The 24,826-nt window shown below is 38.5% G+C and overlaps 1 protein-coding gene and 1 long non-coding RNA gene across 2 annotated transcripts in view; one reads left to right on the top strand and one right to left on the bottom strand.

The window, feature by feature from the left end:
* NR5A2 (nuclear receptor subfamily 5 group A member 2) overlaps positions 1-13,646 on the top strand; it is a 95,375-nt gene extending 81,729 nt beyond the window's left edge. Inside the window, exon 8 of the mRNA XM_030495715.1 lies at positions 10,336-13,646. Coding sequence (XP_030351575.1) covers positions 10,336-10,583 — 248 coding nt within the window. The 3' untranslated portion in view covers positions 10,584-13,646. The remainder of the gene's footprint in view (positions 1-10,335) is intronic.
* Positions 1-24,310, bottom strand: part of LOC115611971 — a 63,139-nt gene extending 38,829 nt beyond the window's left edge. The window contains exons 1-3 of the long non-coding RNA XR_003992806.1: positions 24,202-24,310; positions 20,004-20,097; positions 2,578-2,696 (exon numbers count right to left, since the gene is read on the bottom strand). This is a non-coding gene — a long non-coding RNA (uncharacterized LOC115611971). The remainder of the gene's footprint in view (positions 1-2,577; positions 2,697-20,003; positions 20,098-24,201) is intronic.
* Positions 24,311-24,826: the final 516 nt, after the last annotated feature.

The following is a 24,826-nucleotide window of genomic DNA, read 5'->3' as shown; positions in this document are numbered from 1 at the left end:
GGGGGGACAGGGCAGGAGCCCTGTCTCAGGGCCACCAGTTCTGCTGTCACTCAGTGAGGAGCTCCAGTGCACGATGCATTGCATTTAAGCAAATTCATGGGCTGTTGCAGTGAAGTGTGGTAATGATCTTATGACGATGGGACCAAACTCAACAGCACTTTTCATCTAAGCCAGCAAATTTTTTGTCAATGCTAATTTGGTAGGGAATTGAAACAGCTGAGAGACAACGACTTCAATATACCATCGATGGTCTTGTGAGCTGTCTGAGTTACATTTACATAGCAAATAATTGTAACTGCCCAAAGTAGAGTCTAACTCTTCTAAAAAATAGTAGTAAAATTCAGATGTTTGGCTAATAGGAGTCATATATTTGTTTCTGCTGTAGTTCTACTGATGTGCTTTCAGCACTAAACAATTAAATGAATGCATTTTGCTTTATATTATTCCAACACAATTATATAAGTAAACAGGTTTTTTTACTGATTTCTATTTCCCACGCCTTAAACAGGCAAAGATGATTATCTTTTTCATGGTATTTCTAAACTAGAATCAGCTTCCACTGACACAACTTCAGAGAAAAAAGAAAACCAACTCTGTTAGTGCAAATATTGACACATAGAACTAGTAAAATCATGATTTTAAAAGTCTCAAAAAAAGAGGAAAAACAGGTTTTTGAAATCAAAATGTCTGAAAGACGGTTGGTTGATTGTCTCACACTAAGCCTTGTCTCAAAATAGCACAGAAGACTTAAAACTCTGAATTATTTGTCAATTACACTGACAGCAAGTCATTGTGGAGTAGTGTTCCTCTTAGATCAGCGTATCACTAAAACACCTTTGCTTAACTATATTTCATTCTTTTAAAGAGAATATATTGTAATAAGTTTTGCAGCTGTGGGACTTTGGATCTAAACAAAAGGATAAAGCCAAACAAAATTCACCAAGTAATAAAAAAGTTGTATGAAGTTCTACCCTTCTCTGGAAACCGCTATAATGCTATAACTGGCTGGTCTAATATTTTTAACCAAGTTCAAAAAGTTTGAAATACAATAATTAAATGCAAATACAGTCCTGATCCCAAAGACCAGAAGAATGCCTTTAAGCTAGTATTTATAACAAGAGCTATTCGACTGAGCTCTCTTGTAAATTTTATCATACCTGAGGCAGTTTTCCTCAGTCGATTAGCTGGAAAGCTGAATATATCCTGAGGCAAACCAGACATCTAGTACAGGCTAAATTCAACTACTGGAGCTTAAATTTGGCTTAATATATCCCCACTTGGATCTGCCTGTTTAATTCTCTTTCATATGATAACGTTGGTTTATTCATAGTCTGGACTTGCCACCTGAATAAACGGTACCTCATATCTCGTTCTAATGGAATAAGAAAACTTTGCAAAAACCACAAAAGTTCTTGACTGAAAATCTAATGCAAATTTGGGATTAAAAACTGTTTTGTAAAGTGACTACAAGATTAATACAGAGAGATTTTCCCCTGAGGAGTACTGCTTTTTATGATCATGCATTTTTTATACTCTGCAGAGACAGATGGGCTTTATAAAAGGATACAGCCTGATGCTCAAAAGGGTTTCAGTGGCAGCTGCACTTCTGTGTTTTAACCACAGTAGAAATTTATATTCAATATTTTTCCAGAAAATATTTATATTTCTTCTTTTAGGACTATATTACCCACTAGTGTAGTTGCAGTGGCAGCAGTAAAAATACCTCTGAGATTAATTTGTCCATTATTCCCATTTTTAAACAGTACTTGAGTAGTAGGAGAGGGATAGAAAGGGAAAGAATAGATAATGTGCAAGCTTCTCCTGAGTGCAATAAATCCGATCACTCAGAAAAGTCGCAAATATCTAAGTGAAAGCAGAGCAAATATTTTCCAGATAAAACCAAATCTTTCAAAATTTCCCTTCCTTTTTTTTTTTCTAAACATTCAGCTTCTTTTCAGCTAAATAATAGATTGTTTCTTGCTCCTCTCTACATTATACCAAACTGTCTGTTATTACAAGTTGCATATAACACCCTTTCTGCCTCAGTTCATAACTTCAAGGATTTCATATGATGTCCCTATCACCATTCCCAGGAACTTCATAAATATTTATGACATCTTAAACTATTCACACCCTACAAATTGTAGACAGTGACGGCCAATTCCCCTAAAACATCAACAATCCTGTATTGTTCATGTGCTATTGAAGATTAAAATGATGTTTCAGAAATTAACTAGGGAAAACTTTAGGCTCAATAAATTTACTATTTATTCTTTTTTTTTTTTTTTTTTTAAACTCTTATCAGAAGCCTAGATTCTGCTTTATTCGATTGTGATACTTTTTTCTGGTAACTCTAAGTCTGATATAAACTAGGGCTATGGCTGTATATTTGCCTGCATTTAAGCACATACATATATATATATATAGAAGCCTGCTGACAGCATGGTAATTAATATATTAGTTTTCTTATCTATGCTTATTCCAACTGAATATTTGGAAGACAAACATTTCTAGCCCAGACATATAATATGAACCTGGGATTAGGTGAGGAGTGAGGAAAAATGAGTTTTGACTCACGTTCTTTCTCAGTTTATCTGTGAGACCTTCCCTAAATCACTTCTGCCCACATTTATCAACGTGTGCTGGCATACAAATATGACCATGGCTCCAGAGAATAGTGGTTACACAATCTTCCCCTGAAAAAGAGAGACTTGGATTGAGACGGTTTTTCTAGGATCAGTCTGCCACTTACCTTAAGTGGTCACTAGGTCAAATATATAAACAAACATGGAAGCAGGAACCAGAAACCCATGTTAGCCCACCTTACCAGTCCCTTACCATCAGACTACAAAGGCAAACTATAAATCTGGGCTTTAATCACTGTGGGTTATTTTTCAGAATGCACCAGCAGAGCTTCAACCCAGACACGAGAGCCCACTCAGGAGAACAGCCTGTAGCTAGCAATAGCTAAGACCACACACTAGCATGGTGGGAGACTTTTCAGTTGTTTGGGGAATTTCCTTGAAGACACATCAGAGCAAGTGCTGTTCAAATTCCTGTTTCTGTCATATCTTCAAAGAAAGCAGCAGCTACGCTCTAATGTGAAACCTAATCCTATCACTGAATGCTTAAGCATGGATTAAAATACCTACGGAATAAGCCGTGAGGCAGTGGACAGGCTGTCCTGCGTCCCAAATGAGTAAGAGACAAGCAGCATGTTGCATTGCTCACTCAAAGCAGGAGCAAACCTGGGACATCAGCAGGGGCATAACTCCAGTCATGGAGGAAGCTTTAGAAATTGATAAAAGTTAGGTGGTACTAGAGTTTAGGCATGGCTAAGATGAAGTGCCAGCCACGGAACCACTGCATGGAACGTAGTACCTGTGGTCTGTCCCAGCATCTTCTGACCTGGGCCAGAGTTTCATCAACCAGCTATCCCAACTGGTTCCCCACACCCCTGGCTCTGTGGCTGTGCCTGCCCATGCTTTTCCCTCATGAGTCTCAGTGAGAACCACTGGACTTTGTATTTAAGGGCGTAGCTGGCTGTGGACTTTGGGCCAGGACTTGCAAGCAGCTCTTCCTCCAAAGAAGCCTGGCTGCATCTTGTTTTATTGTGTTTCAATGATCACCATATCACATATTGCCTCATTTTGGTTTGCCAGGACAAGAAGCGGGTGGAGATTTTGTTTGTTTGTTTAACTTTCGAGTCAGTAAATTCAGGCTGAGCTGTTGAAAGTCAGGCTGGTTTATTTTCCTAAGTGATGACTCAGTAATTTCACCAGTCATAAAGATTCAAGAAATAAATTAGGCTTTGCCCTTTGTCTATACTGGCAGTGCAAGAAAAGAGTCGCACAAGAAGAGGAATGCAGCTTATTTCCCCATGTCTCCCTTTCCACTGCAGAGCTAACAGTAGCAGAAGCAGCTATAAAATTCTTCACAAAAGTCAATAAGCATGGTTCTTAATATACATCAGGACGTGATTTTCTCAGTAAGAATCTTTTTGGAAGAGAAAAATATATTTCAATATTTTAAATAGCAACAGAAAGAAGCCTACTACTATAAAACAACAACAAAATATGTTTTAGTTGAGTCTGAGTTGTTGTGAAACAAACCAAAGGTCCACCAGGATCGAATATGGAGGGAATGAAATAGGATTCAGACTAATAATTACAGCTTTTTCTCTCATAAGTATCTTATTCTCACTTTAAAAAACGTATATAATTTTGCCTAATACTTAGGCATGAATGAAATAGATTCCTATAGAAGAATTTAATCAAGATTTTTAAAACAATGTGCCCATTATCTGATGCTATGTTCAACTGAAAATGAAAATTACTTTATGACCCTAATAAACAGTCAGAGATTGATCATTGCAGTGTTACACATAGCTTAACCACTGCCAAAACATAATCCTTCTAAAGACAGGAAAAGTTTTCTATGCATTCAATTTGGACTTGGAAGTCTTAAGAAAAGTGGTTTCTGTTGTTATAACACAAAGGTTTTTCAGGGTTTGGAAAGTGCTAAATATAGTGCCTTACTGGTGATTAACAAACACATCTATGAAGAATTGTTTCCCATGACTTCTAAGTGAATAATATTCAGCACAACCCTGCTGTAATAAAATTGAGGGGAATTTTGCGGTAAGGAGCTTATCTTTACCATAAATCTTCCTTCATTATAGCATTTTGTCCGTCAAAGCTTAGCTATAGAATGGCATATATCTGCCTTTGTGACAGATGTGCTATATGGAACCACTGTTGTTGCTATTAGTTTCAATGAAGGAGAATTGTGGGTAATTTTCAGAGATTGGCACTTTATCAACCATTACTACTCTTGCCGTCAAAAAATTTTTTATCACATGTCAAAAATCTACCTGTGTTTTAAGTCCTGTAACCTGCAGGATTTGCAGGACTAGCAGAAAGCGGTGGTGGTGGGGTGAAATAGGAAAAAGCTGTGTTTAAATATAGGAAGGTTTGGTAATGTCACCTAGTCCTGGGCAGTCCCCTTCTTTGAACTACTCTGAGGGAAAAGCCTTCCTCAGAATTAACATACTCTATCTTCAAGGTCAAATGGGAATGACCTCACACCAAAGCCACTGATGGGAACCCCAGCTTTGGTCTGAGGAGGCAAGTTGTATCTTTCCCTGGTAAAAGAGCATGTTTCTAAGCAGAGGAAATGCTGCTTGTTAGGCCATGTGGAAAGAATAGACGAACCTTTTGGATGGTGAGCCTGAAGGCCATCCTGGCCAAAAATAACATCACTAGGGTTTGGAAGACAACATATTTTACCTACAAGTTTAACAGTCATTTCAAAGAGCTGCCAAGTGTTGGGGCCCATTGGATTTTGATGAAGTCCTTAAATGATGGGGCTCATCAGCCCATTCTGGGTGAGAAAGCTCAACCCTGGGCTGGTATCGTGTACTATTTACTGCAGTATCTGCAGCAAGACTGTTTCCAGCCTTGTGAAAGGGAGAAATTTTTCGCCACAGAGAAGCCTAAACACAACCTTATTTCATCCTTGCAATATCAGGACTTGCAGTGGTGCAAAACGCAGAGAGGCAGCCGAGCCGTCCGTCTATGTGCCTCTTCATTGCTTCATATAGAAAGAGTATCTGATAAAAGATGCGAGCAGTAAAACTGAACCAGCTTTCTTTGGGAAATATTTACGCTGCTCCTAAGGAGTTACTGTTTTTCAAATTTAAATCTCTCATTCCGTTTCATTTTTCTTTTCAAAATCCCCAGACCAAGGGAAGCTCTCTACAGATTAGTACATCACCAAATTTTTAGTATTTCATGTTTGGAATATAAGAGGGAAAAAATCTCTCTGAAACCTAAATATTTTCCCCCTCTAAAGACCAGACCCATTTTGGGGGAAAATATGCAAAAGTGTTCTCTTCAGGCTGAACGTTGTTTGCAGTTTCAGCTTAATGCACAGTTTTATAGCAGATGTAGAAAATAATCAAAATGGGGGGATTTCTGGGAATACTGGCAGATCTTTACTGTGACTGCAGAGCAGATCCTGACACACTGTAGTACTGGTTTTGTCTTAATCGTCAAAAGTAAGCTATAGAGAACAAAAATTCTTTGTTTGACAGAAAAGCAATTGCTATTTCTTGTAAAACATATAATATATTCCAGAAGACCTAAGGGTTTACTTTCCAATAAGGATAGAAAAAGATGTGCGCCCCACTGTGAGCCCAGAGTAAGGCTGTTTCATGTAAAAAGTTGGTAATTAGTCCCTGAGTGAATAAAGTAGAAGAGCTAAGAGACTGATACTTACTGTAGCAACACAAAACCCTTTTTCTAGCTGCTAGGTTTTAAAGGGTGTGTGGGTGGGAGGGGGGGAACCCATTCCTACTCATTTAATTTACAAGCATCTAATAATTTACAAGCATCTAAACCTCGCAAAATGATTTCTTGCATTAAGCTTAAACATGTGTACTTTAAATTGTTACTAACCGATGTAAAGATTGATAAGAGACATTCCCATTCTAAACAGCTGACAGGAATGAAGAATTCTATGAAAGCGTGAAAGACTGTTGTGCTGTACACATCAGTAGCAGCTTTCGCGCTCATTGTACACCACTGCCTTCAGCAGACTTACACAAGCATTGCTTGATGTTTTACCAAGTTAACTCCTCAGCATTCAAAGGATCTTTATCAAAAAGGAAATACTTGGAAAACAAAATCGCGTAGCTTTAGCCGGTTATATAATAAATACTGAGAACAAAACCAAACCCAAACCACAGGAAAATCATCTACTTATAAACCTGAGTTATTATTTAATAACATTTCTATCTCTATCAGCTAAATGCAAAGTACCAGAAGTGAAAACTGTATAGCTTTTCTTGTTCTATCTGCAGAAATTGGAGCGACTGGAAATAACTTAATATTCACATGTTTTCTTTTGTTGTTATTCATCCATATTAGAGCCAGACTTTTTGATTCTCTCTCAAAAATAACTATGTAATTTATAGAGCAATTATGTGTTTGGCAAACCTCTTTTTTAACAATATACAAAATATCATAGATTGAGACATGACAATGAAGCTTTACAGCACATATGCTTTGAGTTCCATCTCTCTGTTCAATTTGTCTTGTTTGCTTTACTGTAGCATTTAGTGTTAATGCACATGAGATGAGAGCACTCATTAAAAGTCATATCCAAAAATCTTGGTTATTTCAAGACGACTCACTCCAAAATACATAACCTGTCACCAGGTTGTTTCTACCTCCCTCCTATTATGACTGCAGTACTCGAGAGATCTACACAACAGATGAATTGTATAGCGGTGTCCTAAACTATGATCATTTGGATTATGAGTATCTGGTTCAGTATAGAAACAGTAAGGAAAATTCTATTATTTTCACTAGTTACCTAATAATACCTTGTTTACAAGCACTGAACCTCACCACAAATATCAAGATTTTGCATAGTGGAAATACATTACAAGTACTTCCTCAGGCTCTAGATGTGGTATAGAAGCCCCAGAACTACTTTTTGTTTGCTGTTAATTGGACTTGTTTTTACATCTGACTTCAGAGCTTATATTGCCACATATAAGTATTTAAAGAACTGTCCACTGAGATGAGAAAAAAACCCACAAACACAGACCTTCTTCCCCCATAGTTCTGCAGCATCCATGCAATTCAGCCAGGCCACGCAGCTGACAAGCATATAGGAACACACCTACTGCCAGAAGCCACGGATCCTGTATATGGGGGTAATACAGATAAAATATTACACCTCCTTTTGAATTGGAGTATGGTATCGATACAGCTGAAGAAAGAATGCATATCTAAAACATACGTTGAATTCACCACTTGTGCAGGAAAATACAGAAACTCTGCCATTCTCAGATTTCATTTCTTCTTCAGCTTTGTTAAAATTGATTTTGTGAGTTGCCAGTAAGCATATATTTCATGCAGTAACATTTAGACAAAAAGCAAAAATGAGAATGAACCTGGTTTTTCAGGAAGTCAGCACAATTTCATCTCATGGCACAATTCAAAACAGAGACAGCAACACAAAGATGCCCTTTGAATTTAAAGGGGGTTGAATCAAGCAACAGTTTCTAAAATTTTCTGATGTTTAGTTATTTTTAACAGAGGAAAAAAGTTCAAAATACTGATTCTGAAATCATTATACATTTTATCTTGTTGTTTAACACAGTTTAATCTCCAGCATAGTCCCTGTTTTCTGTGGGAATTTCTTATGTTCTAACAATTCATTCATGACTGCATTTTGCATCTGAAAGCAACCTATTTAAAATAACTGTGATAGTTGATAATGTGCCTTCACTTTATAAAAATATGCTTAGAATACCCAATTTATAAACCAGGTTACACGCTACAAAATACCTTGGGAGTTTTATGCAGGTATGGAAAATAATAAACAGCTATATTTTGTGTGAGAAAATGCCCAGTGTATACATGAAAACATGATTATCCAAAAGATCTCCAGAGACACTAGCAAAGAGACTTTGGATAAATGAGTTTGAATAGCTAAGGGACCAGGCATAGCAGCTTTGAAGTTTCCAGTTCTCCTCACTTTGGATAATGCAAAGTTCAGACGATTCTTGCTGGACAGCCATCAGAATTTAAGTATTGCTAGTGAGTTCCTTAAGCCAGCTAGCAAAATTCAGGTGGAGGTCATGTCCCCAGCTCCCACACAAGCAGCACAAATCCAAGAGCTACTTGTTTCATTTCCACAGTGAAACTGGGAAAGGAAAGAGGCAGGCAGTAATGAGCACAGCAGGAAACACTCACCGCAGCTCCTGCAAGGGTGAACATGAAGTGCACCCGGCAGCCAGCATGCTTCAGAGCAGCCTCTGCTTTAAGATGTAACTCAAGCCCTGGAGGCTGTGCATGCTACCCTGGGCTGCCATTGGGATCCTTCCTATCCTCTTGCCCTGAAGAAAATGTTTGCCTCCTCCAACCATTTCCCTCATCTTCCAGCACAGTTATGTGCAGGAGCCAGTATTTGCTCTGTTTAAAGCACTTCTAGGAAAAGGTGCTGTGAGACCAAATTTACACAGCCTCCCAGGCTGCTGATGGATTGAGGGACTAACGTGTGTCCGTTTTGCAAAGGAAAACACTCATTTCCCCTCCAAAGGCTGGCATTTACAATGAATCAAATTCTGCCAAATTCCCCATCTCCTGTGCTCCAAGAACATCCATAGAAGTACAGATTCATCTCTAGCCAAAGCGGATCATCAGCATAGCTATGCTCAGTATCACCATGCTTTAGCATTACAAGAAACTACAAGTTGCAGTACACTACTGATGGTATAAATGATCAAACACCAACCAAAACAAGTTCTCCCAGCAAGAGCACTTTGATGGCTTCACTCTTTCTGCATTATAGCAGCACTCTATAAAGCAAGCTTTAGAATAGCTTCTGCATTCTCCATACAGGTCAAAAGATGATGCCATCAGAGTAATTTTTACACAGGGAAGCAAATAATGAGGAGTTAATATACTGGCATTTATCTATGACCAACATTGCCAGAGCTTGAACTTGCTGTATAGGAACAGAAGATAATCAAACAGAGGCAAAGTGAACAAACTGTACCTGCCTTACTGATGTAAATGCCCCCGATGTCCAATACCAAAAAAAAAAGTCTGTGTTGGATTTCAGAAACCATATTCAGGTTAAAGGGCACCATTCTTATCTGGTATTCCACCCAAAGGACAATGATTTCATTTTATAAAGATCATTAGTCAGTGAAATATATATTTTAGAGAGTTTCTAGTAGGGAAGATTATTTTGGCAGTCACTGGAGTGTACCAGATGGTTCATTAACATAGGCTAGACAAGTCAAAGGCTTTCAGAATCATTTAGAAAATGTCAAACAGAAACAAGAACCCTGTCACTTTTTATTAGAATTAACTACATCATACCCTGGACACAGATTTCACCTTGGGTCAGAAAAATTAATACAGAATTATATGAATTGTGTAACATACTAGGTTAAAGATAGGGCTTCCTCTTGGGACTCATTTGCTAGCAATATATTATGGTCTTCTACTTTAGGAATCCTCAACCTTTCTTTTTGTAAGCTATGAAAAGAGCTGACCTTGCTCAGACTCCATTGGTGTCTAATTGATTTGAGGTATATGCAGAATTTCAACAAGACACTCTGCTAAAGCTCTTTTGTGATCATTTTCCTAGGAAAGTTGGCAAAAGGGTTCACTGAATATTCAGCAGCTTGTAAAGTATGCTTTTGTCAGGAGGAAAAAAACCACATCCATTTAGTGAAACACTGCCTCCATAAACAGGAATTAAAATGCAACTGAATTGTTACCTTTTTTTTTTTCTTTTTTAATCACTCAGATGTCAAAAATCTTGAGAACTTCCAGCTTGTGGAAGGTGTTCAGGAACAAGTGAACGCTGCTCTGCTGGACTACACAATGTGTAATTACCCACAGCAAACAGAAAAATTTGGGCAGCTTCTCCTGCGACTACCCGAAATCCGGGCCATCAGTATGCAGGCCGAAGAATACCTCTATTACAAACACCTGAACGGGGATGTGCCATGTAATAACCTTCTCATTGAAATGCTGCATGCAAAGAGAGCATAAATTATACCCATTAGAGCTTTTGCTTTCAAGGAAAAAAATATAAATATATATATATATTCTGAACTGCTCCAAGCAACACTAATTAAAATGTGGTTTTAAGACTTCGCAAAATGGTATAATAATCAAATACTAATAGTAAATAAGTGATGTATCAGGGTATTTGTATTGCAAACTGTGAATCATATGCTACACATACATCCCCAAAGGAATCCATATAGGACTTTATACTGGAGTGAAGTGAACTTACCAAGTGGATACTCTCACCAGTGTCAACATAGAAGAGGACAGAATGATTCTTGTATATTTAACTCTGCTGATTGCCAAGATGAAGAAACTTAGGAGAAAAAAAAACCTGATCTGTATTATCAAGCTAAGATAGTGGGGAATTTGAGTGCACTAAATTCCTTCACTGTATAGCAGGACTTCTAAAACAGTTATAACAGATGCAAAGCTGCACCTATAGCATCTTTTGTCATCCTTCCAAGGACCCAACACTTACTACTTCTGTGATAAATGATGTGGCATCCATTCAACAATCTGTAAGAGAGAGCTGGCATAGGCCATGTGCTATGCAGTATCGCCACCAAATCCTAAGAGGCTGCTTTTGACTGTCAGTCTCTCAGGCCTGCAAATCACTAATATGAAAAGTCTGTTATCCAGTTAGCTTGACATTCTTAAGTATGTTCTGAAGTTTGTTTTGTCATGTGTTCATGTTGTTCTATTAGGCAGTATCCCTCTTCTACTACCATTATGAGATAGCTATTAAATAGCTAAGATAAAGACTAAAAAAAAATTTAGCCAATTCAACTATATACTCAACCAGGGCAGTGGCTAAAACATGGCTTTGCTGTGTATTTATGGCCATTTCAAATAAAGGAAATGGAGATATTTTAGCCATCACAAAGAACAGTTTCTTTGACAGAAAAATAGAAAATAAAAAATTAAGACAGCAAATACTGATGTTAAAAAAAAACCACAATAGAATTAAAAATGCATTTAGTGATGCAAGAATACACAAATGAATTCTATGACCTGATAATACATGGAGCTTATTAAGAAATTATCTTTAAAATTGCCAGCAATTAAGAAACTAAATTTCAACTCAAACATCCAATATCTAATGACACTTTTCCCTTTTAAAGTTAGGTAATACACATCTTTTACGCAAAGAAAGAAGAGTGATACTGCTATGTCTATGTAGGCCAAAGTCTGCTGCAGAACAAATATTAGAGAAGAACAAACAATTCTCTCTCTGTTCAAATGAAGATATCAGTATTAACATGTAGTGCCACAGTTAAAAGTCTTGCCTTATTTCATTATCCTTAAAGGTAACTGTGCAGGTGTGGATCAACATACGTTTTAAATAAAGTATTAATCTCTAACATTAACAAAAACATAGTGTTTACATTCTTTAGGTCCTGTGGGAAAAAAACTGTGATAAAATTGCAGAGCAGTGATTTCCTTATTATTTCTTTTAAATTGGTAATTATTTTACCAGTACTTAATTACTGTATGTCGTGAGACACTAAAATCAATAGGGGTATTTCATTTTGACTTTAATTTTTGAGATTATTGGCTGCACAATCACTTGTAGAAACTGTATAAAATCCTAATCCTTTAATTTTTTCGTGAAGATTGCTGGCTTTTGAATAGTTTATTTATATTGTATATGATAGTTTTCACTGTAGACAATTATGATGCTAATTTATTGTTCTTTGGTTTCATCTTTATATAAGATATAGCCAGAATGAAGAAGCCAAATATATGTGTTTACTGTAGCATGTCTTCAAGTTAGTGGAACATAGTTCAGGGACACACAAGGGTCTTTACAAATTAAAATCATTCACTTGATTAAATGTCTGTAAATCTTCATAATCTTATATGTAGTTTATTTAAATCTATTGTAAATTATGTGAGTTCTAGCTTTTTCTGTTTCATGTGAACTTGAAAAGGTCCATTTCTCTTTTCTCCAACCATTCATACATTATATACCAAAGACATCAGTTATTACATATGCATTAGTACAAAGCACACTATTTTAATCACCTGTATTAATCAGCTCTAATATTCTGTCCATGCATAGGGTACAAACACAGCAAAGCCTAGTGTCTGCGACTTCCAGATTCCTGTCTTGTATCACAGAACACACGTACTGTCGCGTGGACTAAAAGCAAACCAAGCATCGCTCCCTTAGTCATCCCACACGGCAGACATGCAAGCGTTATTTAAATAACAGCATTCTACTTCAAAAGACCTAGATTAACAGAAAGCAAGGTGCAGGTGGCGATTGATGATGGCTGTGAAATACATTTACCCATGTGTACAAGATAAGCATGGTCATTCTTTCCTTTTTGAAACAAAGCATATTTCAAGCATTTGCATTCTGTATTTTCTCTTTCTTTCCTGCTGAGATGCTACAGTGAATCTCACTGAATATTAAGAAAAAGCTTTAAAAAAATGTTGCTAACTGTATTCACAGCACCATTATCTATGTACAGGACAAAAGAATTAAAATAAGGATGTAGAAGAAAGGAACAACTTCCCATACAGTTTAATGGAAACAATCTCAGATAAACTAACACGTATTTGCCCACATCTGTGGTTCCAAGAATCCCACCAGATTGCCCAAAGTACGCAAAATAAAAAATAAAAAATAAAACAACAGAAAAATCACCAAACCACCGCTCCCCCGCCATGTTAATTGTTAACTACTTTGTAACCAGACATTTACTTCTGACTGCCTTATTGATTACAGGACATGTTAGTAAAAGCAGACTAAAATTCTAAGGGTTTGGCTTTGGCTGGTTTATTATAGTTGTTCTGTGTTTGTAAACAGACAATCTGTAAAGTCTGACTATTTGTATTACAGATGTTCTGCAGCTGCCTTGGATTTAAATCCATGCAACTCTTAGAATGTGCAGTGAGTTACTTGTTGAAGTTGAAGTTCTCTTACTGTATCGGTGAAATACATATTGTCATGTCAGTTCTTGCCAGGAGTTTCTCATCGCCAATGGAATTTTTTTTTTTTCAGTATTTCAATAAATATTGATATGCCCGTGCTGATTACTTTATAATTGTCTTTATAACAACATCATTCCACTGAAATGAAGCACCAGTCAAAAATCTGTGACTCGGAAGAGGAGAGTAAAATGCAGGAGAAATAAAGAGCACCAAGGAGAATTCGATGCAAAGCAGAAGACACATACGTTGAGAACAGCACCTTCAAAAGCTCAGACAGAGATGGTGAAATTGCCTAGGACAAAGCCAAATAAATACAGCTAAACAGATTAGAAAAAGCTGAATCTCTAATCAAAGAGGAATTTACCAGCTAATATTTTCAAATTAGTACCTTCCATCTCATACTGCACACTTAATTTTTGCTTTACATGTCACCCATAAAGAGTTAAGTTACCAAAGCATCAGAGAGGGAAAATGACAGAACAAAAGAAAATCAGGTAACAGGATCCAGCGAAGCTCAGGATAACCTCTCAGCAATGTAAATATGTGGCAGGGCCACAGGCAAACCCACAGCTTCCAACACAAGTGCCAGCAGAGGCTGCCAAGGAGGCAGATGTTACTGCTACTAGAGAAAAATATTTTCCTAAAGTTGCCCTCTGGCTCATCTGATTGCCATTTCCAGAGACGGAGCTGAAGTGGTCCAAGAGAGCTTGTCAGCGGTACCCTACTGTTTTGAGACTGAGTCCACCGCTTCCCCTCAACTGTCTGGTAGTTGAAAAGGGGCTGTTCTCAGAGGTGCCAAATGTTAATGCTTCCAGGGGAAAAAACAGGGCTATAATTAGTTATTTACAAATCCTGCACTTGAATGAAGCAAAGCTGGTTCAGTGTTGCAATAAAAACAGAGTAAAACAAATAGGATTAGAAGGCTTACAAGTGAGGAAAGATTATTTTAACTTTTAAGAATCATAACTGAAAACTATGGTTTTGCCTAAGACCCAGGGGAGATTTCAGGGTTGATGTTTTCTAGATAGTTTTCCTTATGAGAGAGATATTTTGGGGTGATATATTTAGCATATACACTACACTTTTAAATAATGAGAGGATTTATTTTTAACTGAGTTTGACACTGGTTCTGGAACAATCTGCTGTGTGTTTTTATTGGAAACATGGAAAGAGTGAGTTCAATGTAACACAGGTCAAGTCAGTACAATACTTAGTGATCTTGGCAATTTCCTGGAATACTGAAAAACACTTTTTATTAACCCCTAATTTGAAGCCCATAATCTAGATACATCACAAAAGTTCTAAAGATATTTCTACCTTCTCCAATATAGTCGCTGTTGTTTTCGAGGGAAATTCTCTATAGGTGCATCTGCCGGAATTTGGAATGTCAGATACAGAGCATGAAACTAACAGCAAGCCAAGAAAATTACAGAAAAACTTCTAGGAGCATCAGATCCTAGAGCTATATAACCCTGTGATGCTGGCATAAGCCCAAATATTTCTGTGCCAGTCCAGTTGCCTGCAAGCCTGTAGAGAAAAGATTCATTTTCTAAGGGCAATTTGCCAGCAGTATGAAAAACCTTTGCTAAACGATAAAGGCAGAAGAAGGCCTGACCCTCAGATGCAGCAGACATGCCTACCTTAATGTCAGTGGACCCAAGCTGAAGAGATCAATGCTAGAAGCTACTTGATAGTTACAATCTGATCCAGCACACATCAGTGGGATAAGACAAAGCTTCCCTTCATCAAACATACTTTCCAAAACTCTTATTCTTGCTCCTCTGCAGAGCAATACCCTCTACAATTTATGGACAGTCTTGAAGTCTGGCATGCAAGCTTGGACTTGCAATACTAAGTGAGTTTTCACCATTGCCCCAGGAAGGTTCTGACCACTATTTCCTACCCTGTAAATTCCTTTAGTCCTTGATTGACTATTAGGCTTATGGCAGTTTCTGCTGTAAACATCCTCTGCACACCCAGGTGGATAATTCAGGCACAAGATAAAGCAAGATGGTGGAATACAGACTCCTGGTGCTGCCTGTATTCATGGTGGCTCAGCTGTAGTGCCTTGCTCAGACCACTGGTGCCCTGCCTCAGTAAGGACTACAGATGTTAACTTTAGTTAGTAATAAAACAGAGGCTGAAACAAACAGCAGAAAAACCTAGTGTTGGAGTCACAGTTTTGCCTATTCACATCTTGCACTTCCTGTGCTTCAGAATCAGTAAACTCCCTGTAAAAGGGTGAAGTCAGTCTCAGTTTGAGATGCAGGATGTTAGGGCCCTTCCAGTGACACCAGTTGCTTGTCCAGCTGCTGCAAACCAAAACCTTCACAGAGCAAGAGCCTCCCGGTGCAGCATTCACGTCAATCATGCCGTGACTGATGCTGCTGAATGTTTGCTGGATATTACCAATCCAGGCTGTCAGTTGTAATTACATAGTAAAACAGGGACTCTGCACCAGAGGGAATAAAGTGTATTTGTGGGAAGGACCCCAAACAAGCTACTGTTTGTAGAACAGAAACTGCTGATGGCCATTTAGTAGCTGCTGGCAAGCCTACAGACACATGCACACATGCCACTGATGGGAATTCCTAACGCACATTCAAACACCCAGTACTTCTGTTCCCATATAAAATATTTCATGAGGCACTGCTCCCCAGGAGACACCAAGCTTCAGTCATCCACATGGCTCGATTCCTGTTTTGCAGTGACATCCTTCCACTCGTGTAAGCAGAAAAGTGAGGCAAGCCTTTCTAATCAATACTGTGGTGTTTATATCTTGCACTACATCACTATAGCTGTCCTGCTCTTTACAACTTGATCTCAACCTACATGTATCAAAGAAGGGAAGTTCTTCCTATAGCAAAGCAGCACATTACAACTGCATGTTAAGAGAAGGACTGCCTGCATTTGAATTCCACAGTATGGAGTATTGTAAATGTCTATTATCATCAGCCCATAAACCACAGCAGAAAGTAAAAGAGATAACAGGGAAGGAATAGCTCCAAAATAAAACAAAAAGTACATGGACATGGAGGAGACAGGAGGATATTTATGTCTCATGAATATTTAATCTTGATTAACTTTTAATCTAAAGGAAAGAAATCAATAAAATATGATGGATTATTATCATTGCTTTAAAGTATTAACAAAGCCTGAATAAATTATTATTTATGTATTTTAGAGACCTGCCACAGTAAGTGATACTGGTTTTAATTTTCATTTAATAAACATAGTTTTGTTTTACAATGTATATATATTTCAGATAAAATTCATGGCATGAAATAATTGATTGAATATGTTTAATCAATTCAACTCATGCTGTGAAAAAGGAAGCTTATTATTGGAGTATGTTTTTATTTAAAATCAAACACTATAGCTGCCTCACAAATCATGTCAAATTGTTTCTCACTTTAGCAATTCAGTTGAAATATTCTACAGCAATGTCCTACTCTTCCTAAGAAGACCTTCCTATGAGTCCCACAATACCTGGATTTGCTGTTGCAACCTCCCCCCAAGCCCTGCATGTCTTTGCATACAGAACCTCAGCTGCTGAAGCTGAGGGTGCTGACCATGAGAAGGTGGGGCTGGGGCGCATCTCATGATTTTTGTTTCTTTCTTTTAGTCCTCCTCCTCTACTCACTCACATTACTGAAAACCCAGCAGACCTCCCCAGTGACAGCCCTCGTGCTTCATGTGAGCCTCTTGCTACCATTCCAATCCTTTCATAACACTCAGATTCCCTTCACCCCTGTTCATGCTACACATTTCTGCTTTAATTTTCCTTTTCTTTCTATCACAAAGAAAACTCACAGGTCAACTTTACCCAAGGCATCAAGATTTTTGGGAGAGTTACCAACATGCTGGGGAGGGGGAACAGTCAAGGACACGGTATTGTCTGCATGTTTTGAAGCAGCAAAGTGACCATGAATGTCAAAACAGGAAAGCACTTGGACCTGGTCAGACCAAGCTGAAGAAACCTAGCCAAAAGCAAGACAAGGTCACCAGTTAGTCCATTATGTGTTAGCTTACAATGACCAGCTCTACAGACCTAAATAATCAACAATTCTTTACAAACATTGTTTTCAGTGGAAAAATAGGAAACATCCAAAAATTTTAGTTCAAGAAGAGCACATAAATATTAACAGTGAAATCTAAATAGAGGAGCAGCATCAGGGCTAGGATTAATTTTTTTAAGACAATTTTGCTCCAACACCACACTTCACAATACTCAACCAAGAAAACAGCCTTTGCCAAGAAGAGAAAAGGGAACAAAATCTTTATTTTTTTTTCTTTCTTGGCTCATAGGAGTTTTTTAATGTATCAGACTTGGACCCAACTTTACCTGTTGTGCATCCTTCAGGGAAAAAGAAAACTAAAAAGAAAACCCACTGCACTTTCTCAGTGACAGATTTAAGACACCTTTCCTTGCTGTCAGAAAAACTGGCTGGTACCTCACCTGTTGTGCCAGGATCCTGAGGAAGTCTGGTGGAGCACCATCAACAGTGTCTCAGTAATGTTTTGCTCAGGATGGAGCAACAACTCCAAGGAGGCAACAGGGGCACTTGCTGCAAGTGCGTGCTGCACAGCCCAACTGCTCTGTGTGTGATGACACAGGGGTTGCCTGTCTGTGAATAGATCGAGTCAGGTTTAGTGAGATTGCCTGCTGCTCTAGGACTATGTTCCCCTGTTTGTATTCTTGGAAGTAATTAATAATGCAGAATCATTGTCCATTTATTGAGCATGGGAGTTGTGAATATACAGCAGAATTTTAATAACAGATATTTTCAAATATTTAGACTCTAATTGATTTATGAAAGGATCAGTGCACTGATGCTATAAGCTTTACCCAGACTTACCTCTCACCTAATTTGTTAAATTTACAATTTGGCACTGTTCAGAGGTTGATTTCATGTGAACAACTACACACAGAAATAATATACACAAAACAAGAAAAAAGCTACAGAAAGGAAGTGATCACTTTAGGGTGATAAAAATCGAGGCCAAGGACATTAGAAAAGCCCTGTTTTCTTCCTGGTAGTCACTTTGTAGTTGTTCTTCTTTGTTTTAATGCCTTCTCATGAAAGCCGTAAGTCATACAATACACACTAGTGTAGCCAGGAAGAAAATGATAATTTGCTTGTAGTTTAAAGAATTAATTTAGAAAAAAATTTTATGTACAGACATACATACATATTCCAGGAGACAGATAAAAGAGTAAAAATTCTCACTCTATTAAAAAAAATCTGTTCTATTTCAATAGGTCTGTTAGTCATGAGGTATTTGAGGCTCAGATCAGTAATACAGCTTGTATTAAAGATGCTTCCTGGAGATCCAGAGCAGACAACCCAGGAATCCCTAATTCTTTTCAGTCACAAACTCCTCTGTAATCCTGGAAAATCCCCAGGATGCGTTGCCTTGATCTTCCCACCTACAACACACAGCCAAGGCTGACCTACATCCTGCGCTGTTCCAGAAACATGATTACTTGTCACAACAACATTTAAAACCCATAATAAACACGAGAAATAGTTGATAAGTGCCATAAGGACATGAGGCGTTACTGGTGTATCCACCCTGGAGGGAGACTGGCTTCCTCAAGAGCACCCAGAGGGGCAGCCTTGCAAGGCTGGATTTAACAGGCAGAAGGCAGCTTTTGTGCAGATCTCCTGCATTCACAAATAAAGCCTGGCTTTGGGGATGGTGTTTTATTGACAGACTCCCCCTGTCCCAAGGTACTGAGGAAGGAAAGAGAAAGAACCGAAGAACGAGGCAAGCTCTCCTGGGAAGAAAAGCAAAAGAGGACAAATTCCCTCTTTCAGTTTCAAAGGATTTTTCTTCAAGTTATTTGATATCATTTCAATCAAACGCAAGCAGAGATTTCACCATGTTTCTTCTGAGAGTATTAGCCTCTCTAACAACTCTCTCGGTCTCTCTCTCCCCTCTGATTTCCCCAAACATATGATATGCAGTCATCGGCATGCTAAGTTAAGTGTTCCTCCCTTAGGTCATTATTTCCACTTTTTAATTGTTCTTTCAGCCTTCTGTAGTATTATTGTTATCCAGATTGTGTTGGTGCTGCTTTCCAAACACAGATGAGTAACAGTTCCTGCCCTTAAGAGTGTATATTCTCAAAATAAATCTTTCAGATTCTCCACCAAGACAAAACACACCAATTACAGCTGTAATGGTCTTCAAAGGTTTTTCAAACTCTCTGAATTCCTATTTCTGACATGAAGCCAAATACACATCTTTTATTAACATAAAACTAAGTGGGGCCTTTTCCAAGGAACTGATCTTGCATTACAAAACTGATTTTAAGGATCTGATGTTCCCCAGAAATAAAAATCTTGAGTATTGGATCTTTGCCATGCCTCATTGCTGTAAACACTGTATACCTTGGAAACTACAAAAGGATCACTGTGCCCCAGCCCAGGTTGGTTTATAAGCAGCACTTACGTGGCACACGTATGATGGGAACAGCCAACAATACACTGCTGATGGAAATCATCCTCCTCTTACAGGCTGAGCTGTTAAAAGGTAGCTAGCAGACCTGTTGCGCAGATAAGAGAGAATGGAAAAGTTAAAAGGAAAGGCTTTTGGAGAAGCCATGCAAAGCCACAACAGAAATGCAAAGAAATTCATTCAAATTAGAGCAAAGAAAGAAGCTGAAAATGACTGAGGATTTTCAATTCACTTTATTACACAAAAGATTTTTTTCCACAGCCCATTCACATAACTTAGGGGTTTTTTTGTTTCTGGTCACTCTAACAAAGCAAAATGTAAACTCCACAAGCAAAATGTAAACTCAATCCAAGAGTGTGTTTTTCTGCAAAAGCTAGGAGGGAGAAAGATTGCATGAATTCATTAAAAAGAAAACAAACAAAAAAAGAAAGGGGGGGGTGAGGTGGGGAAAGAAAAGCAGCCCAGGTAGGGCTGAATTTAAGAGATCACCTCCAAATATAAAACTTAACTGTTAGTTTTGGAATTAGTCTCATTCTGTATTTGCTGTTGAAGTTGTGCTTGGTAATAAGGACACTGCAAAACACCTCTCCTGAGCACACTGATCTTTGATTAATACCTGTAGGTTTGTAGCCACTGATTCTCATGATGTGTTTTGCTACCGTGTAATTTCTGCTATGCTACACTATATATATACATAAAAAAAAGCCTACTCAAGTCATGGGAGGACATTTTCAACAGCACTTGATGTGTAGAAAGTTTTACTGCTGAGCTTTCGGAGGCATTTAGCTCATCATGCAGATACTCAGTCTACTAAGTTGCTGAACTGTAATAAAAGACATCATTAAGTGAAACATTTGATGGAGGTACTTGGCTCATTGGGTCAGTGGTTATAGTTATAAGGAACTCCTTGTGAAGCTAATAGATAAAAAAGTGAGCTCTTTCGATTTCCAAGACCAGCCTCTCTTTTTAAAGAGGGATACATGGCAGTTTCTAGCAATACACGTAACAACTTAAGGCATTTTCAGGAAGACCACATGCTGCCATTGTCAGAGATGCAATAATACTTAGGCATTGGCATGTACAACCAGCATAGGCATCAATAAATTTATGTTACAAAACTTGCCAGGACCTGCATCGTACTATTGTGATGACAGTGCTGAGAGTTTCACCGATTTTTAAGAATTCACTCTGCAAATCCACTGCCTCCTTGCAGTGGAGTCAGGCAAATCCATTGAAACATACCAGTTACACAATTTATTTCCTAAAGTGAGATAATATCCCCTATAAAGTTACCAGAAGTTTGTGCTTTCCACTCTTCCTCTAACCTTTGTCCTATTCATTCCCCACCTATCTGCACCCCAGACCTCAAACCTAGCTCAGGCCTAACTCAGCAGCCAGCAACATCACTTTGCTTTGATTTTCAAGCTTTACATGGAACGTAGACGGCACTAGTAAATTGAGTATTAGCTGGCCAATGTGCAAGCCCCAGTGCAAGTTGCTGACTAGCTATTTCATCACTACAGGTACATCTCCAAGTAAGTAGCCACAAAGGCCACCAGACAGTTCCCCCTGGCCCACCTCCTCTGCTCTGTAACTTCCCCTCAGAGGACTGGCTGCCCTTGCCAGCGCTGGTCAGGACAGTGAGCAGGACATGACTGCACCTAGCTGCATCCAAGAGTCATGGGTGGCAAGGAAGTCACCACGCAGCAAATGTTTTAGAAACATTAAGCCTGTGAAACCAGAATGAACAGTGATGGGTTGGTTAACAATATTTAAAAAAAGGTGTTGACAATGTAGCAACTAAATCCAGCTGCAGGAGAAGATGCAGGGTCCTGGAACACAACTTCCAACTTTCCTTGGAGAAAGGAGACTAATCTGGAAATATATCCCTAAGAAAATTCTGCTTTGGACCTCCTAGATCAGCCACGGGTAAGAATGAGTCTCCTTTCTTCCCTGACACTGCCTGAGTTTCCTGGTGAACTAAGCTGTCGGTGATGGAGCAAACTGCAGAACTCCCGGGGAGGGTCCCCACATGCTTTACATTTATTACTTCCTCACAGAGGAATCTCCGTTTCAGAGGAACACTTGACATTTCAGATACACCTCTATGGGCTGGATTGACCTGACTGGTGGTGTATCATTTAGTAAAGGGTAAAGCAACAGAGCACAGCTCCTACAGCTCAATTATTACTTTTTTTCCCCTCAAAGTAGTGAATTTCAAATACTAAGAACAGTGCACTCACACTCCAACTTTGGCTGATGCAGCACATAGTAAGTACATTAAGAGTGAAGAAGTAACGTGCAATGTCAAACCATTCCCAAACCTTGCCATAGCAGTGAATGTTTTTGTGTTCAGACAGGTTGAAATGCAGCATGCTGCAATGGGGATGTACTGCTTTCTAATAATATCACTGATGTTATCTATATGATAGTGGTGTTTTATTTTTTAAATATCAAATTTCATTCACTGCACAGGAAGCTGTGTGTTTAGCATGACAAATCCCTGACCTGACTGAATACTTAGCTACTACCAACACATGTGTTTGAAAAGGTTTAATGCTTAACAAAGGAACAGCAAGCAAGACACAGCTCTCATATTTCTCTGCTACTACCCATATGAAAGTGTTCAGTTGCTTCATTGCCCCTCAGTTTTTCAGGCTCTGCTACTTTCATTCTTATGCCACCTCCTGCCCTAATTTTAATCAGCAAAAGCTAAATAATAATCACAAAATAAAAAAACAGTTTTCTGAGAATCCATTTACTCATCTGCTCCAAGTTTGGTGCCATATCAGTAAACCATCATTAAAATAATTTCCTCTAATAGCAGGTTATAAATGACTCCCCAGTCAAAGACTACAGCTACTTGTATAAAACACACTGCTATATTGGAGGAACACAAACACTGTTTCTTAAACAATTCATTTGCTCTCTATGACATGTAAATCCCACAAATAATGCAAACATCCACACATTTCAAGAAGGGGATTTTGTTTCTACTACTGATCTCACCCTGCTCTATTACAAAGCACAAATGGCTTTCACAGCCATCAGAAAGAAAAAAAAAAAAACCCAAACTGAATCAGTTGGTGGAAGTAAACTTTTATTATCATTGAATGGTTTGGGTCAGAAGGGACCTTTAAAGAATGTCTAGGGCACCTCTCAGGAGATGCTGAGTTCCCATGCAGAGAGTGAGGTAGTTACTTGATATCAGTCGACATGAAGCTCTGAAATGGAAACGACACACACGCAGCAGCAGACCTTCCCAAGTATGCAGAGACTAGCAAGGCAACATCTGTTAGGTCTAAGAACTGCTTCTTGTCACAAAATATGCCAAAATGTCGAATCACCTGTGACCTATCACAGCCACCGCTGCTGCACTACTTTAGTTGCCATCAAAGCCAACGAGGCACACAGAGCCATCATGACTGAAGAAACCATTGGAAAAGGTTTGGGGTTTGCTTGTTTGTGTGTTTTCATTTCTGCATCAGTAACAGTCAAACCTAGCAGCAAAAACCTGTCCTAGGACTTTCACCCAATGAAATGCTCCTCAAGTATTGCACAGGTTAGTGAAAAACTCTCGCTATTTCCCAAACTAAATACAAACAAGCCTGTGGTAGAAATTCCCCTTCTGCTTAAGGGAGGAGGGCGTGAGGCCCATGTACCACCCAGCTTCCCAGTCCTGAAGCTGGAGCACAACACTGGAACACCAATTTCAAAAATATCAAAAGCGTCACAGGCGAAAAAGAATTAGAACCATTTTTTAAACATAACTTTCCTCATCATATTTTTTTCCTAGAGAAATTACTTCTCACAACCAGCTTCCCAATATTCTCTTTAATCTCTCCATCAAGGCTTTCATAAATAAGACAAAAGTGTTAGGCAAGCCAAAGTATGGTCTTAACTCTGGGTACTTGACAGTTTTCTCATCTGGCTGGGCTTCTGGAATGGCAGGAAGGAAGATGAGGGCCACTGAAGGGAGGAGGTTTGAGCATCCTCCGTCTCCTCCCCACTTACACTAACAATGTCAATGCCATCTAGTGGCCAAGATAACTGTGATGTAAAAAACTGGATAAAGTTATGCAAATATTGACTGTGGAACCAGAGAAATGCAACTTTTTATACTGGATACTTTACACCTCTCATCATAAAGAACAAAAGAGCAATTTATACTAGAAAGGTGGTTTTTCAGTACCTGGAAATGTTCCTGAACTTCGCTCTCAGGAGGTTCAGCAAAGAATGGTGTATTACATGCACCTCTGCATCCTTCTGTTTTTAAACATCGTAGAGGAAAAAATATACGAATAATGGGCAAACCTTGCACCCAGCTGTATGAATGTCAAAAAAGAGATTAATTAGATCAAACACCAATATTTAGATTTAGTAAATATGTACCATTGTAAGACTGGAGCATTTGTGAGCTGGATTTTCAAGGATTTTAACAAAATCAGGCAATAAATACAGTCCATTCAAGGACACACATGCAGACAATAACATCTATAACATCTATCACATTAAAGTGCACTTAAAGAAGGTGAGAAATAGAAAGTTCATAAGGATAAACACACACTTAACACCCAAAGTCTTTTTGTTAGAAAACAAGGAGATGAATATTTAACATCATCAGTATTTAACATGTTTTGTAATGCCTTTTGCTCAAGTCTGATATCTAGATCAGGGTGAGGGGGATTTTTTAGTTTGCTTCAGGACACTTCTCCAAAGTTCATCCAAAACTGGGTATGCCTGGAAATGTAGTAAAAACAAACCTTGCTGAAAGAAAGCCACTCCTTGCCAGAACCTACCCTACTTTCCTTTTTGAA

Source organism: Strigops habroptila, chromosome 8 (assembly GCF_004027225.2).
Source record: "Strigops habroptila isolate Jane chromosome 8, bStrHab1.2.pri, whole genome shotgun sequence".
Classification (NCBI taxonomy): Eukaryota; Metazoa; Chordata; class Aves; order Psittaciformes; family Psittacidae; genus Strigops; species Strigops habroptila.
This window is presented reverse-complemented; position numbering and strand designations above follow the sequence as displayed.